The sequence below is a fragment of the Heptranchias perlo genome, chromosome 21, assembly GCF_035084215.1.
Source record: "Heptranchias perlo isolate sHepPer1 chromosome 21, sHepPer1.hap1, whole genome shotgun sequence".
NCBI classification, from domain to species: Eukaryota; Metazoa; Chordata; class Chondrichthyes; order Hexanchiformes; family Hexanchidae; genus Heptranchias; species Heptranchias perlo.
The window spans coordinates 44,486,575-44,500,049 of NC_090345.1; the positions used below are offsets into that span (position 1 = coordinate 44,486,575).

Genomic DNA, 13,475 nt, shown 5'->3' on the forward strand with positions numbered 1-13,475 from the left:
CTGCACCCTCTTTAAGGCCTTCACATCCTTCCTGAAGTGTGGTGCCCAGAACCGGACACAATTCTCCAGTTGTGGCCGAACCAGTGTTTTATAAAGGTTCATCGTGAATTCCATACTTTTGTACTCTATGCCTCTATTTATAAAGCCCAGGATCCGGTATGTTTTTTTTAACCGCTTTCTCAACCTGCCCTGCCACCTTCAACGATTTGTGTACATATAACCCCAGATCGCTCTATTCCACTTTTAGAGTTGTGCCCTCTAGTTTATTTTGCCTCTCCTTGTTCTTCCTACCGAAATGTACTTTGGTAGCAAGTTCTGCTTTCTGAGTAAAGAAGTTTCCCATCAATTCTTTATTGGATTTATTAGTGACTATCTTATATTTATGACCCCTAGTTTTCAACTCCCTCACTAGTGGAAACATCTTCTCTATGTCTACCCTATCAAACCCCTTCATAATTTTAAAGATCTCTATCTGGTTACCTCTCTGTCTTCTCTTTTCTAGAGAAAAGTGCCCCAGCCTGTTCAGTCTTTCCTGATAGTTGTACCCTCTCATTTCTGGTATTATCCTTGTAAATCTTTTTTGCACTTTCTCCAGTGTTTCTATATCCTTTTAGTAATATTTTCTAATCGGCTAAGACTTGAATTGAAACAACTGAAATCAACAATTATGTCAGAAATGTCTAGTACTTAAGCTGCAACCCTACTGTAATATTAACTAGAACCCTTGTTTATCATCATGCACCTACTATTGGCTAATCCAGCAGAGAGCGCATTCAGGATGTCTGAATGTTAGAAAATGAAGCATTTGTGTCTAGTTATAACTTGTTAATAATCCCTTTAATTCATTCACAATACTCTGAAGCTTAAAAACCGGCTGCATTCAAAATCACACCCCCACCCTAACTCAGTGCAGTGTTGCAAAGATTTGCTGCAGTTGTCCAACTAGAAGAACGAACCAAGCCAAATTCAAACAAAATCATACTGTGTAATTTGCTCAGTTATTTTTGAATTATAATTGGCAGTTATTCATATCCATTACTTGAAGTATTTTTTGAGTGAGTAACTATATAAATCATTGAGTTGGTTTGCAACCTTCAAAGAACTATTTAGCTTCTACAGTTGATAGAGCTGTCAAAAGCAAAGAGTAATTGCATATGTGGAGATTAAACAAAAAAAATAGTTTAGCATTGCGAGCGGCAGCATTTATTATTTTCCTTTCGAGAAGCTACTTCTGTATATCTACTGTAAATATGTATATTACTGTTTTCTATTTGTTCATTCATCCATCTATGTTCAATAAATTCACTTGATAAAGTCCAAGATGAGTTCTAATGTTCTGATGCTCTGCTGCTTTTTGAAGACGTGAAGATCATCCTGTGGAGGCAAAGGATAGATTCTCTAGAAAAGGGAAGACTGAGAGGTGACCTGATAGAGGTCTTTAAAATTATGAAGGGGCTTGATAGGGTAGACGTACAGAAAATGTTTCCACTTGTGGGGGAGTCCGAAACTAGAGGTCATAAATATATGATAGTCACTAATAAATCCAATAGGGAATTCAGGAGAAACTCCTTTACCCAGAGAGTAGTTAGAATGTCGAATTTGCTACCACAAGGAGTAGTTAAGGCGAATAGCATAGGTGCATTTAAGGGGAAGCTAGATAAACACATGAGGGAGAAAGCAATAGAAGGTTATACTGATAGGGTGAGATGAAGTAGGATGGGAGGAGACTCGTGTGGAGCATAAGCACTGGCATAAACCAGTTGGGCTGAATGGCCTGTTTCTGTGTTGTAAATTCTATATAATTCTGTGAAATTGAGTAGCCAAAGAAAATTTTAAAGAAAGGTTTACTGTTCTTTATCCAGGGCACGCATGTCACCAAAATGTACTTGGATATTAGGGCCAGTTAAGATACTCTCAATGGCACGAGTAGATGAGAAATCTGCGAAAATAATCTTAATACAGAAGCTAAAGAAAGAATGAACGTACATTTATATAGTGCCTTTCATGGCCTCAGGATGTCTCAAAGCAGTCATTCCAAATGGTCTGCTTTCAGTTCCTTTTCTCATGTAATTGGCATTAATGATGTGAGGGAAAAATACATTCCTGAGGAATTACCACATCCCGTTGTGATCTGAGGGTGCGATAGTTATTTTCAGAATCGTCACTGAGCTTCGACTATTGAAATAAAAAAAATTGCAAATTGTTTATTTCTGACAAATCCATCTCAATTGCGCAAAGTCATGTCCCGTACTTCCTTTAAACACTAAATTTTGGGTGAGTCTTACCTCAAGGAAAAGTTTAATTTGCTCTTTAGGTTGCTGGAGATACTTCTAGCTTGATGGAATGTGTAGTGATGTCAGGATTGCTGCATGTGCATATCAAACAGTGTTGGCCAGGGACTGGAGCAAATATCACAACTGGTACAGGCTTAGATTTAGAATAGGAACCAGGCTGTGCAGTGTGCACCTGTTTTTTTTTATCCCAGCTCAATAAATAGATTCTAGAGCTAATATCTATCACCCATGTTAAGCCCACTACATAAGGCTAGAGCATTCTGTTGCATGCATAGGAAGCTAATTAGGAGGACAGCCCTGTCCCTGTGGTGGATATGGAGTTGAGGACCTGAAAGCTGGGTGAATCTTTTTGGATGCATTTCATCCACGTTGGTCATCCTGTTCAAAGTGGCGATACATAATTGTTCCGATCATCACTCAACCTAAATGTGATATAGAATACAGATTCCATCTTGTAACCTGAGAGAGTCAGGTAGAAGACTGTGCAATGAGTCACAGTGAGAATATAAGGAGCAAAAAGATTGTGTAGGACAGCATATTTGAAGTTTAAGATTGAAATGGTGGAAAATTTAGATGACACTGACCATAGTAATATTGACAAAAATGACAGACAAGAAAGGTAGCAAGAGAATGTGAGTAGTTGATGGCTAGAGTTGAGAAAGGGATTGTTGCAGCTTTTTCCCTCACAAGTTGCCCACGAGTGCAAGAAGAACCATCCCAGGTATGGGAGGAGTACTCGAGTCTTCGATAGACTTGGCCTTTATAGAGAGAGAGCTGTAGAGGAAAATAATTGTTTGCGAGAAAAGAGATGGAGCTTCTTAGAGGCTGCAACAGCAACAGAGGAGATCTCAGAGTTTCATTTAAGGGCAGAGGCAATAGTGAGGACAAGAATGTCATTATATGAAGAAGGACCAAGGATGATCCATCAAAGAGAGGCAGTGCTAGTTTTCTATGTAATTAACAAGCCACCAATAGAATCGTGGGAGCATGCGGCTTTGGATTGTGTAATTTATGAGGATGTTATAGAATTACTAAATTGTTAATTAAGGAAAGAAACTGATTTTTGTTAAGTTGGGTTTTATACCATCCCCATAGCAGTTGATTGCATTGCAAGAGGATTGGAAATTGTGTGCAGTGAAGAAGGAAGTTAATGAGTAAAGAGTACAAAAATTAACAAAAGAATGGTTAGGGTTGGATAATGAGTGGAAGAGGTCATTGACATGAAGAAAAAACAGAGTGGAAGAGAGAACAGAGCCCTCGGGAATTTCTAAGTTGAAGGGAAAATGAGTTGGTAGATGAGTCATGATTTACAGCACAGATAAAATGATTTGAGAGAAAACAAGATAGCTACACGTATAGATTTGTTGGGAGACCACTTATAACAACATGTCAAAACTGTACTGGTGATCATGGACTGGCCCTTAAACTTTAAAGTGATGAATAATTTGAGAGTTAACAGTAGTTTCTTTAATTTTAGAAAGTGACAGTGCTTGGACAGTGTTGACGCTCTCTGCTGTGTTTATAAGAAGTGAGCAATAGAAAGTGTCAGAAAATTTCGTTTTGTAATCTTATTCACACACTTTTTCTAAATCTTTTCCAGCTGAAGCTCTGATTGGTTTCCTGTGTAGATATGAACTAAGTTAGGAAATGCCGTGATTCTGTCAGAATGTGGGCGAGTTGCATGTTTATGACATTGACCTCCAGGCTTTGCCCCGATTGCAGTGCTGCAAAGCAGAGGTCAGTGCTATAAGTGTATAATTCATGAGCTTTTAGTTCTTGGCAGTTTATAGAAGAAAGTATCTTGGGAAGAGACCATTTGGATTCTAATACTTCCCCTCTCAAGCTAACTTGTTTCAGTTTGTATATTTAAATAGAAACAGTTTAATCAAGGGACAATAACAGGGTGTGACAGTTTTTTTTAACCTTTAATGTGTTCTTCAGAAGCGTTTTCCATGATGCTATTAATCTTCTTTCTACTTCCCCCAACTAAATCCATTCCTGAATGTGTATTTAAAACAGTTGCATATCATTCACCAACCTACTTCTCAATAACAACAACTACTTGCATTTATACAGTGCCTTTAAAGTAGTAAAACCTCCCATGGTGCTTCTCCAGCAATGAATCTGATTACCTCAACACTGACTAATATTATCTAGTTATTTCTTTTCAATTCTTCTACATCTTTATATTCTACAAACCTCCTGAATCATTTTAGTTTTTGCACTGTTCAGTTTCATGTCAAGATTGCATTTATGTACTTTTCTAACCGTATTCCGTTGTTTTCTGCCGATTTTCTTCCCTTGGTCCCTCCTTTCCTGAAGGCGTTCACTCCTTGCTGGCGTACAATTCCACTGATGTTGGTGGCCCTCCAGCAACTCCCCAACCCAAGTATTCATTCTTCATGTACAAGCCCAGACAGCGAGTGTTGGCAGGCTATTTAACTGTGGGGGGAAATCACAGACAAAGACATCCTCTCCTCATCCGATGATGGCGTCCACTTCTAGCAGGGGTCATTGAACAGTGATCAGGAGAGAGGACCATGCACAACTTTTTCCTCTCCGATCTAGGGTGCTGAGACAAATTGTAGGGCCCAAACTGCAGCCCTGGCTGAGATCAGCTTACTCAGCACTGAGTTGGTATTGAACCTGTAACCTTACTGGTCTTAAAGCTCAGTTACTTACTGCCTTAACAATCAGGTTTGCATTTACATGGTTAACAAATAAAATCAATCGCCTCCGGGTATGTCAATGATCTTAACAATTATGGACACTTGCATTTTTATCACATCTGTTTGAAAGCCATACTGCTTTATTTATTGTGTGTAGTAGCTAGGTTTTGGTGTTTGGGCTACATTTTAGTGTTCATTTAATATAATCTCAATGTTATATATTGCATGACACATTATTTAGAAATCTTGAAACCATTTTGCATTGACTGCATGTTTTTTTCTTAGTTTATTTCAGCACTACAAACTGTATGAATTCCTTTTCTATCATACTCCAGATATAGAGATTCTAGACACAGAGGTTAGTAATTAATAACTTTCTTTTTTAAAAAAAAAATCCTCCATCAATTTTCTTCCCTCCCTTGCTTTCCTGAAGGCATTGACTCCTTGCTGGAATATGGTGCCATGTACTGAAGTTGGCCATTACTCGTGAGTTTTGATGGTGAGTGTTGGTAGCCTATTTGGCTATAGAAGGCATCACAACCAAACCTGATACTCTCCTCATCTGACATTAATAGACATGCACTTCCAGCAGAAGTCTTTGGCTAGTTTTAGGAGAAGGAATCATGGCTGATTTTTCCCTCCCTAATTCTGGGACAAGGAGACTAAATGTGGCTGTCCTACCTCAAGCCCGGATGAAATCAGCCAACTTGCCAGACTGGGAATCCAATGCGGAACCTTCCAGCCCGTATAGCTGTTCAATGGATATCCTCGTTCAGCCATTGCGGATCTTTAAATTGTTAACTTAATTTAACATTAATGTACTTTTAAAATAAAGTGCACATAAAACCTTTAAAAATACAGTTGTGAAATAGTAAGTATCAGAATGAACTTTAATAAGAGTAGTTCAGTGTATTTTGTTTGTAAAGTAAATGAGAGATCTTTGTTAAATGAAACAGAATTCGTTATTTATTCGTTCATATATTTTGCAATGGCAGCAAAATTCTAAAACTAAATTTAAAGACTTAAAACGATCTTGGTTTTTCATTGAACCATATTTAAGAATGTTGTTTTTTTGGAGAAAGACGAGATCTAGGCTCAATGGTTTATAAACTAAATTTGATATTTATAGCTGTTGCTTTTGCTGATGCTGTATTTACATCAGGTGCCAGTATTTACAACATTCTTATTTCAGCAACAGAAGCATAATCGACACTAAGAAAAAAAAAATATTTGAAGAGGAATTATTTTTATGTAGTCAGGGAAATTCTAGGATGTTTGGAGCTGAAAGTCTATTTTCTTCAGTACCCTTATTTTAAAATATGTTATAGAAAATTAAAGAAAAACATTTGCAAAAGTATAAATTTTATTCATTTCAATTAATTCTATTTCATGCAATATTATTTCATTCTCATTTCCAACAACTGGGACTCAACTCACAAAATATGTAAGTGTCTGTTTGGTGGGAAAATCCCTGTAGTTTTGAAAAGTGAGAATTACTCTTGAGAGCAATCCTCTTCAGAAAAAAAGAAATGAGGACATTAGTAGATTTTGATGGACAGTTATTTGACATTGATTAAAAAGAATCTTACTAATCCTGCACTGTGTGACAACCTATATACACATGTTTTTGGATAACATACGGTTTTCTTTGATGGTTCGGAGGCATTGGCACATGATGTACGGAATTGTCCCCTTCTACAGTTTGAGGAAATAGTCTGATAATTAAAGGAAGGGCACTGAACTCTGGATAAAGACCAGAGTCTTTCCTGCCTTTGTTTCAACCTACATTCTGAACTCTTAGCTTTTACTTCCCTGTTCAAATCTGTTAACTGTTCTAAACTGCTAATATATGCATTCAAAAGTTTGACAAAAATTGAATTGTTAGCTCTGCAAAACAATTTGCCAAACTTTTTTTTAAACATACAAGACATTATCAACTGGATTACCAATCTAATGAAATGGTCATACGTTTGTTATTGGCTCTGTTTGATTTACTTTTAAAAATATAAGGATTTGATAGTTGCTATGTTATCAAACCAGAGAATATTTTGTTGTACTGGACAAATAAATAAAGGAGATTGTCATTTGAATTTTTTTTAAAAGCACTGGCTTACGAAATCATGAAGCAAATGTTACACTATTAGCTAAAATGAATAGTTGGGGCGAAAAGCATAGATGCATTTAAAGGGAAGTTAGATAAACGCATTAGGGAGAAAGGAATGGAATGTTATACTGATAGGGTTAGATGAAGTAGGGCAGAAGGAGGCTTGTGTAGAGCATGAACACTGGCACAGACTTGTTGGGCCGAATGGCCTGTTTCTGAGCAGTACATTCTATGTCATTCTATGAATATCAGTTGTAAGTTTTGCATTGAAAACGTTGAAAGATTTAAGAAGAATATATTATGCATACATAGGAATTGAATTTAGTTGACCTTTTCATTGAAAGTCTATAAACTCTGCTGAAGTGCCCTCAAGGCATTTCTCTTTGATCATGCTTTTCTTCCCTGCCCTCCCTCACCCTCGAGTTTGCTGTCCACTTACTGTAAAGTGCTCTGAGATATCTCTTTATGTGTAATCAGCACTACAGAAATGTGAATTGTTTCAGGTAAGTTGGCCTTCTATCCAAGTTTAGTTGTGTTTGAGATTGAGTTAAAGGGAACATTGAAGACAAGTTATATTTATTTTAGAACATATTTGCCAGGGATGATTTACTTTATCCTCAGATACTCTCATTTTTAACTGGGATGAAATTTTATCAGTTTAATATTAATTTGTCAATTCGTGTTGAAATTCGGATTTTCAGAAAAGGAAATTTTGATTGAAATGAATTTTTTTTTTTTTATTCGTCCACGGGATGTGGGCGTCGCTGGCAAGGCCGGCATTTATTGCCCATCCCTAATTGCCCTCGAGAAGGTGGTGGTGAGCCGCCTTCTTGAACCGCTGCAGTCCGTGTGGTGACGGTTCTCCCACAGTGCTGTTAGGAAGGGAGTTCCAGGATTTTGACCCAGCGACAATGAAGGAACGGCGATATATTTCCAAGTCGGGATGGTGTGTGACTTGGAGGGGAACGTGCAGGTGGTGTTCCCATGCGCCTGCTGCCTGGTGGTAGAGGTCGCGGGTTTGGGAGGTGCTGTCGAAGAAGCCTTGGCGAGTTGCTGCAGTGCATCCTGTGGATGGTACACACTGCAGCCACAGTGCCCCGGTGGTGAAGGGAGTGAATGTTTAGGGTGGTGGATGGGGTGCCAATCAAGCGGGCTGCTTTATCTTGGATGGTGTCGAGCTTCTTGAGTGTTGTTGGAGCTGCACTCATCCAGGCAAGTGGAGAGTATTCCATCACACTCCTGACTTGTGCCTTGTAGACGGTGGAAAGGCTTTGGGGAGTCAGGAGGTGAGTCACTCGCCGCAGAATACCCAGCCTCTGACCTGCTCTCGTAGCCACAGTATTTATATGGCTGGTCCAGTTAAGTTTCTGGTCAATGGTGACCCCCAGGATGTTGATGGTGGGGGATTCGGCGATGGTAATGCCGTTGAATGTCAAGGGGAGGTGGTTAGACTCTCTCTTGTTGGAGATGGTCATTGCCTGGCACTTATCTGGCGCGAATGTTACTTGCCACTTATGAGCCCAAGCCTGGATGTTGTCCAGGTCTTGCTGCATGCAGGCTCGGACTGCTTCATTATCTGAGGGGTTGCGAATGGAACTGAACACTGTGCAGTCATCAGCGAACATCCCCATTTCTGACCTTATGATGGAGGGAAGGTCATTGATGAAGCAGCTGAAGATGGTTGGGCCTAGGACACTGCCCTGAGGAACTCCTGCAGCAATGCCCTGGGGCTGAGATGATTGGCCTCCAACAACCACTACCATCTTCCTTTGTGCTAGGTATGACTCCAGCCACTGGAGAGTTTTCCCCCTGATTCCCATGGACTTCAATTTTACTAGGGCTCCTTGGTGCCACACTCTGTCAAATGCTGCCTTGATGTCAAGGGCAGTCACTCTCACAACACCTCTGGAATTCAGCTCTTTTGTCCATGTTTGGACCAAGGCTGTAATGAGGTCTGGAGCCGAGTGGTCCTGGCGGAACCCAAACTGAGCATCGGTGAGCAGGTTATTGGTGAGTAAGTGCCGCTTGATAGCACTGTCGACGACACCTTCCATCACTTTGCTGATGATTGAGAGTAGACTGATGGGGCGGTAATTGGCCGGATTGGATTTGTCCTGCTTTTTGTGGACAGGGCATACCTGGGCAATTTTCCACATTGTCGGGTGGATGCCAGTGTTGTAGCTGTACTGGAACAGCTTGGCTAGAGGCGCAGCTAGTTCTGGAGCACAAGTCTTCAGCACTACAGCTGGGATGTTGTCGGGGCCCATAGCCTTTGCTGTATCCAGTGCACTCAGCCGTTTCTTGATATCACGTGGAGTGAATCGAATTGGCCGAAGACTGGCTTCCGTGATGATGGGGATATCGGGAGGAGGCTGAGATGGATTATCCACTCGGCACTTCTGGCTGAAGATGGTTGCAAACGCTTCAGCCTTGTCTTTTGCACTCACATGCTGGACTCCGCCATCATTGAGAATGGGAATGTTTGCAGAGCCTCCTCCTCCCGTTAGTTGTTTTATTGTCCACCGCCATTCACGACTGGATGTGGCAGGACTGCAGAGCTTTGATCTGATCCGTTGGTTGTGGAATCGCTTAGCTCTGTCTATAGCATGTTGCTTCTGCTGTTTAGCATGCATGTAGTCCTGAGTTGTAGCTTCACCAGGTTGGCACCTCATTTTTAGGTACGCCTGGTGCTGCTCCTGGCATGCTCTTCTACACTCCTCATTGAACCAGGGTTGATCCCCTGGCTTGTTGGTAATGGTAGAGTGAGGAATATGCCGGGCCATGAGGTTACAGATTGTGCTGGAATACAATTCTGCTGCTGCTGATGGCCCACAGCGCCTCATGGATGCCCAGTTTTGAGCTGCTAGATCTGTTCTGAATCTATCCCATTTAGCACGGTGGTAGTGCCACACAACACGTTGGATGGTGTCCTCAGTGCGAAGACGGGATTTCATCTCCACGAGGACTGTGCGGTGGTCACTCCTACCAATACTGTCATGGACAGATGCATTTGCGACAGGTAGATTGGTGAGGACGAGGTCATGTAAGTTTTTCCCTCGTGTTGGTTTGCTCACCACCTGCCGCAGGCCCAGTCTAGCAGCTATGTCCTTCAGGACTCGGCCAGCTCGGTCAGTAGTGGTGCTACCGAGCCACTCTTGGTGATGGACATTGAAGTCCCCCACCCAGAGTACATTTTGTGCCCTTGCTACCCTCAGTGCTTCCTCCAAGTGGTGTTCAACATGGAGGAGGACTGATTCATCAGCTGAGGGAGGACGGTAGGTGGTAATCAGCAGGAGGTTTCCTTGCCCATGTTTGACCTGATGCCATGAGATTTCATGGGGTCCAGAGTCAATGTTGAGGACTCCCAGGGCCACTCCCTCCTGAATGAATTCTGTTACCGTGCCCCACTAGTTTAGAAGGTCTCTAAGCTATTGTGCACGACAGGATTTCATGAGATTACTCAGTGGTTTAAAAAAACACCCGAAACATGCCATGTTGCTTAAAGTTGGTGACAGTGATAGGTTATTGGAAAGATCATTAATCATTCATTTCCCTGAATGTACTGCCGTGTAGCCAGATTCTATCACAGCAAGCACATTCCTGCAATACATAGATTTCATAGACTATTCAATTGCAATGGGATTGGTTTAAAGTTTACGAAAACTGGAGTTTTACCATAATTTTTACAGCACTTTTTAAAAAAAAATGCAACAAAATTTAATGTATATTTAAGGGCTGTAAATAATAGTTTTTTTTTTAACCTGACTGAAGGACTGAAATGTGTGAAGGAGGTACTCTGCAGAGAACATGTCGCAATCTTCAAATTGTACTCTACACAACAAAGTACAAAACAAAACATAAAGTGCTAATCAACACGTTTGCTGCCAATAGTAAGGCCAGTGTGCATATTGAAGCTGGCTAGACCTTCCACAAGGACAGTCTATTTGAAAACAAACCAGACAGCAAAAATTTCAACCTTCATATTAATGGGGAGCATTCAAAGGAGATGATAATAATAGTGATGTCACCCCATTATCGCCTCAGTGACGCTGCATTGCAACTCACTCCAGCATTCACGAGGCATACAGGGTTACTGGGCAATGGGAAATATGGAGGAAACATTAAATAACTGAAGCAGGCACTATAACAGCATGAGGGACTTGTGCTCCAGTTCCTTTAGTGTCGGAATTTGGAGTGGAGCCAGTAGTATGGCCGTTGAGGTGCCGCATGTGTCCGAGCCCTGCCAAAGCGCTCAATTCCTGTCCTCAGTTGTGGCTAATAAGAACATAAGAAACAGGAGCAGGAGTACGGTCCCTTGAGCCTGCTCCGCCATTCAATAAGATCCTGGTTGATCTTCGACCTCAACTCCACTTTCCCGCCTGATCCCCATATCCCTTGATTCCCTTAGAGTCCAAAAACCTATTGATCTCAGTCTTGAATATACTCAACGACTGAGCATCCACAGCCCTCTGGGGTAGAGAATTCCAAAGATGCACAACCTTCTGCGTGAAGAAATTTCTCCTCATCTCAGTCCTAAATGGTCCGACCCCTTAATTTGAGACTGTGCCCCTTTGTTCTAAAGGCACAGTGGGTAGCACTGTCTCCTCTGAGTCGGAAGGTTGTGGATTCAAGTCCCACTCCAAGGACTTGAGCACATATTCTAGGCTGGTACTTCAGTGCAGTACTGAGGGAGTGCTGTGCTGTCAGAGGTGCCTTCTTTCAGATGAGAGGTTAAAGCAAGGCCCTGTCTGCCCTCTCAGTTGGATGTAAAAGATCCCATGGCACTTTTTCAAGAAGGGTAAGGGGAGTTCTCCCTGGTGTCCGGGCCAATATTTATCCTTCAACCAACATCACTAAAAAAGATTATCTGGTCATTATCTCATTCCTATTTGTGGGACCTTGCTGTGCGCAAATTGGCTGCCGTGTTTCCCTGTATTACAACTGTGACACCACTTCAAAAGTACTTAATTGGCTGTGAAGTGCTTTGGGATGTCCCGAGGTAGTGAAAGGCGCTTTATAAATGCAAATTCTTTCCTTTTCTTTCTTTTTCACTGCTCCCCCGCAATGCTGAATTCCCAAGCACAGGTAGGAATATAGGCAGCTGCCTGCTGATAATATTTAAATGAGGCTGACCCCGGGAGATCCGGCGAGGCCAGCACCAGGTGCTGTCAGAGAGGAAAGTGCAGGCTATCACTTTCAGATATAAATTATATAAAAACCTGATACACAAATAAATACCATAAGTACCTAATAGATGAATAAATATAAAATGATATATTTGCACTCAATACATAAATGGATAAATATTATAAATTACTAATTGAACTCCGATGAATATGCTACGGGACAAAAAATTTAAATGTACAAGGGTGGATTTTTGGATCACCTGGGTACAGAGAATAAGGAAAACTGGGGGAGGCAGAGAGCACGTCCCTAATGGAGCCTGCAAGATTTTTCTGTCCATCAATTCAAATAGATGGAAGTGCTGGGCAGGTCCCTTACCAGCACATGCTCCTTCTTGCTCGACTTTCCAGTAATCGCTGTGCTCAGGAGGCCTTTCGGAGGTGACGTCAGGAAGCATTTATTCACACAAAGGGTATTGGAAATCTGGAACTTTCTTCCCCCAAAAAGCTGTTGAGGCTGGGGGTCAATTGAAAATCTCGAAACTGACAGATTGATAGATTTTTGTTATGTAAGGGTATTAAGGGATATGGAACCAAGGCGGGTAGATAGAGTTGAGGTACAGATCAGCCATGACCTAATTGAATGGCGGAACCGGCTCAAGGGGCTGGATGGCGTACGCCTGTTGCTATGTTCCTATGGTTCAATTTTTCCCAGGACAGGACTACGAAAACCTGCCTAATAATATATTAGCATATTCATTAAAAAATCTGTTACGCCCCCCCCGCCAGTGATCTATATTTTGTTTCCTCTCCATATCAATTTATTTTAAAATTGATTCTTTAAATAGTTGGCTTGCGTTTATCGTGGGAGTGGCAAAGGCTGCAATGTTTCTGGGGCCAAGAGGGAAAGCGGTAAAGGAGCAAATGGTCAAGTCCTGGGCTCACCTCTGAGTCAGAAAGTTGTGGGTTACATTACATAGAATTACATAAAATTTACAGCACAGAAACAGGCCATTCGATGCAACTGGTCCATGCTGGATATTTATGCTCCATTATGATTTATGCATCTATGCTAGTCGCCTCAATTACTCCTTGTGGAAGCGAGTTCCACATTCCAACCATTCTCTGGGTAAAGAAGTTTCTCCTGAATTCTTTATTGGATATATTAGTGACTATCTTATATTTAAGGCCCCTAGTTTTGGACTCCGCCCACTAGTGGAAACATTTTTTCTACATCTACCCTATCAAACCCCTTCAGAATTTTAAAAACATCTCTTAGGTCACC

General features: G+C 41.2%; 1 protein-coding gene across 4 annotated transcripts in view; it reads left to right on the forward strand.

Annotated features, from left to right (window-relative positions):
* Window positions 1–13,475, forward strand: part of cabcoco1 (ciliary associated calcium binding coiled-coil 1) — an 88,621-nt gene that overhangs the window by 44,096 nt on the left and 31,050 nt on the right. For all 4 annotated transcript variants that reach the window (XR_010966785.1, XM_068002769.1, XM_068002767.1 and 1 more), the window contains exon 5: window positions 5,249–5,321. Coding sequence is in view for 3 of the 4 variants with exons in the window: in XM_068002769.1 (XP_067858870.1) it covers window positions 5,249–5,321 (73 nt within the window). In the remaining variant the exon portion in view is untranslated. The remainder of the gene's footprint in view (window positions 1–5,248; window positions 5,322–13,475) is intronic.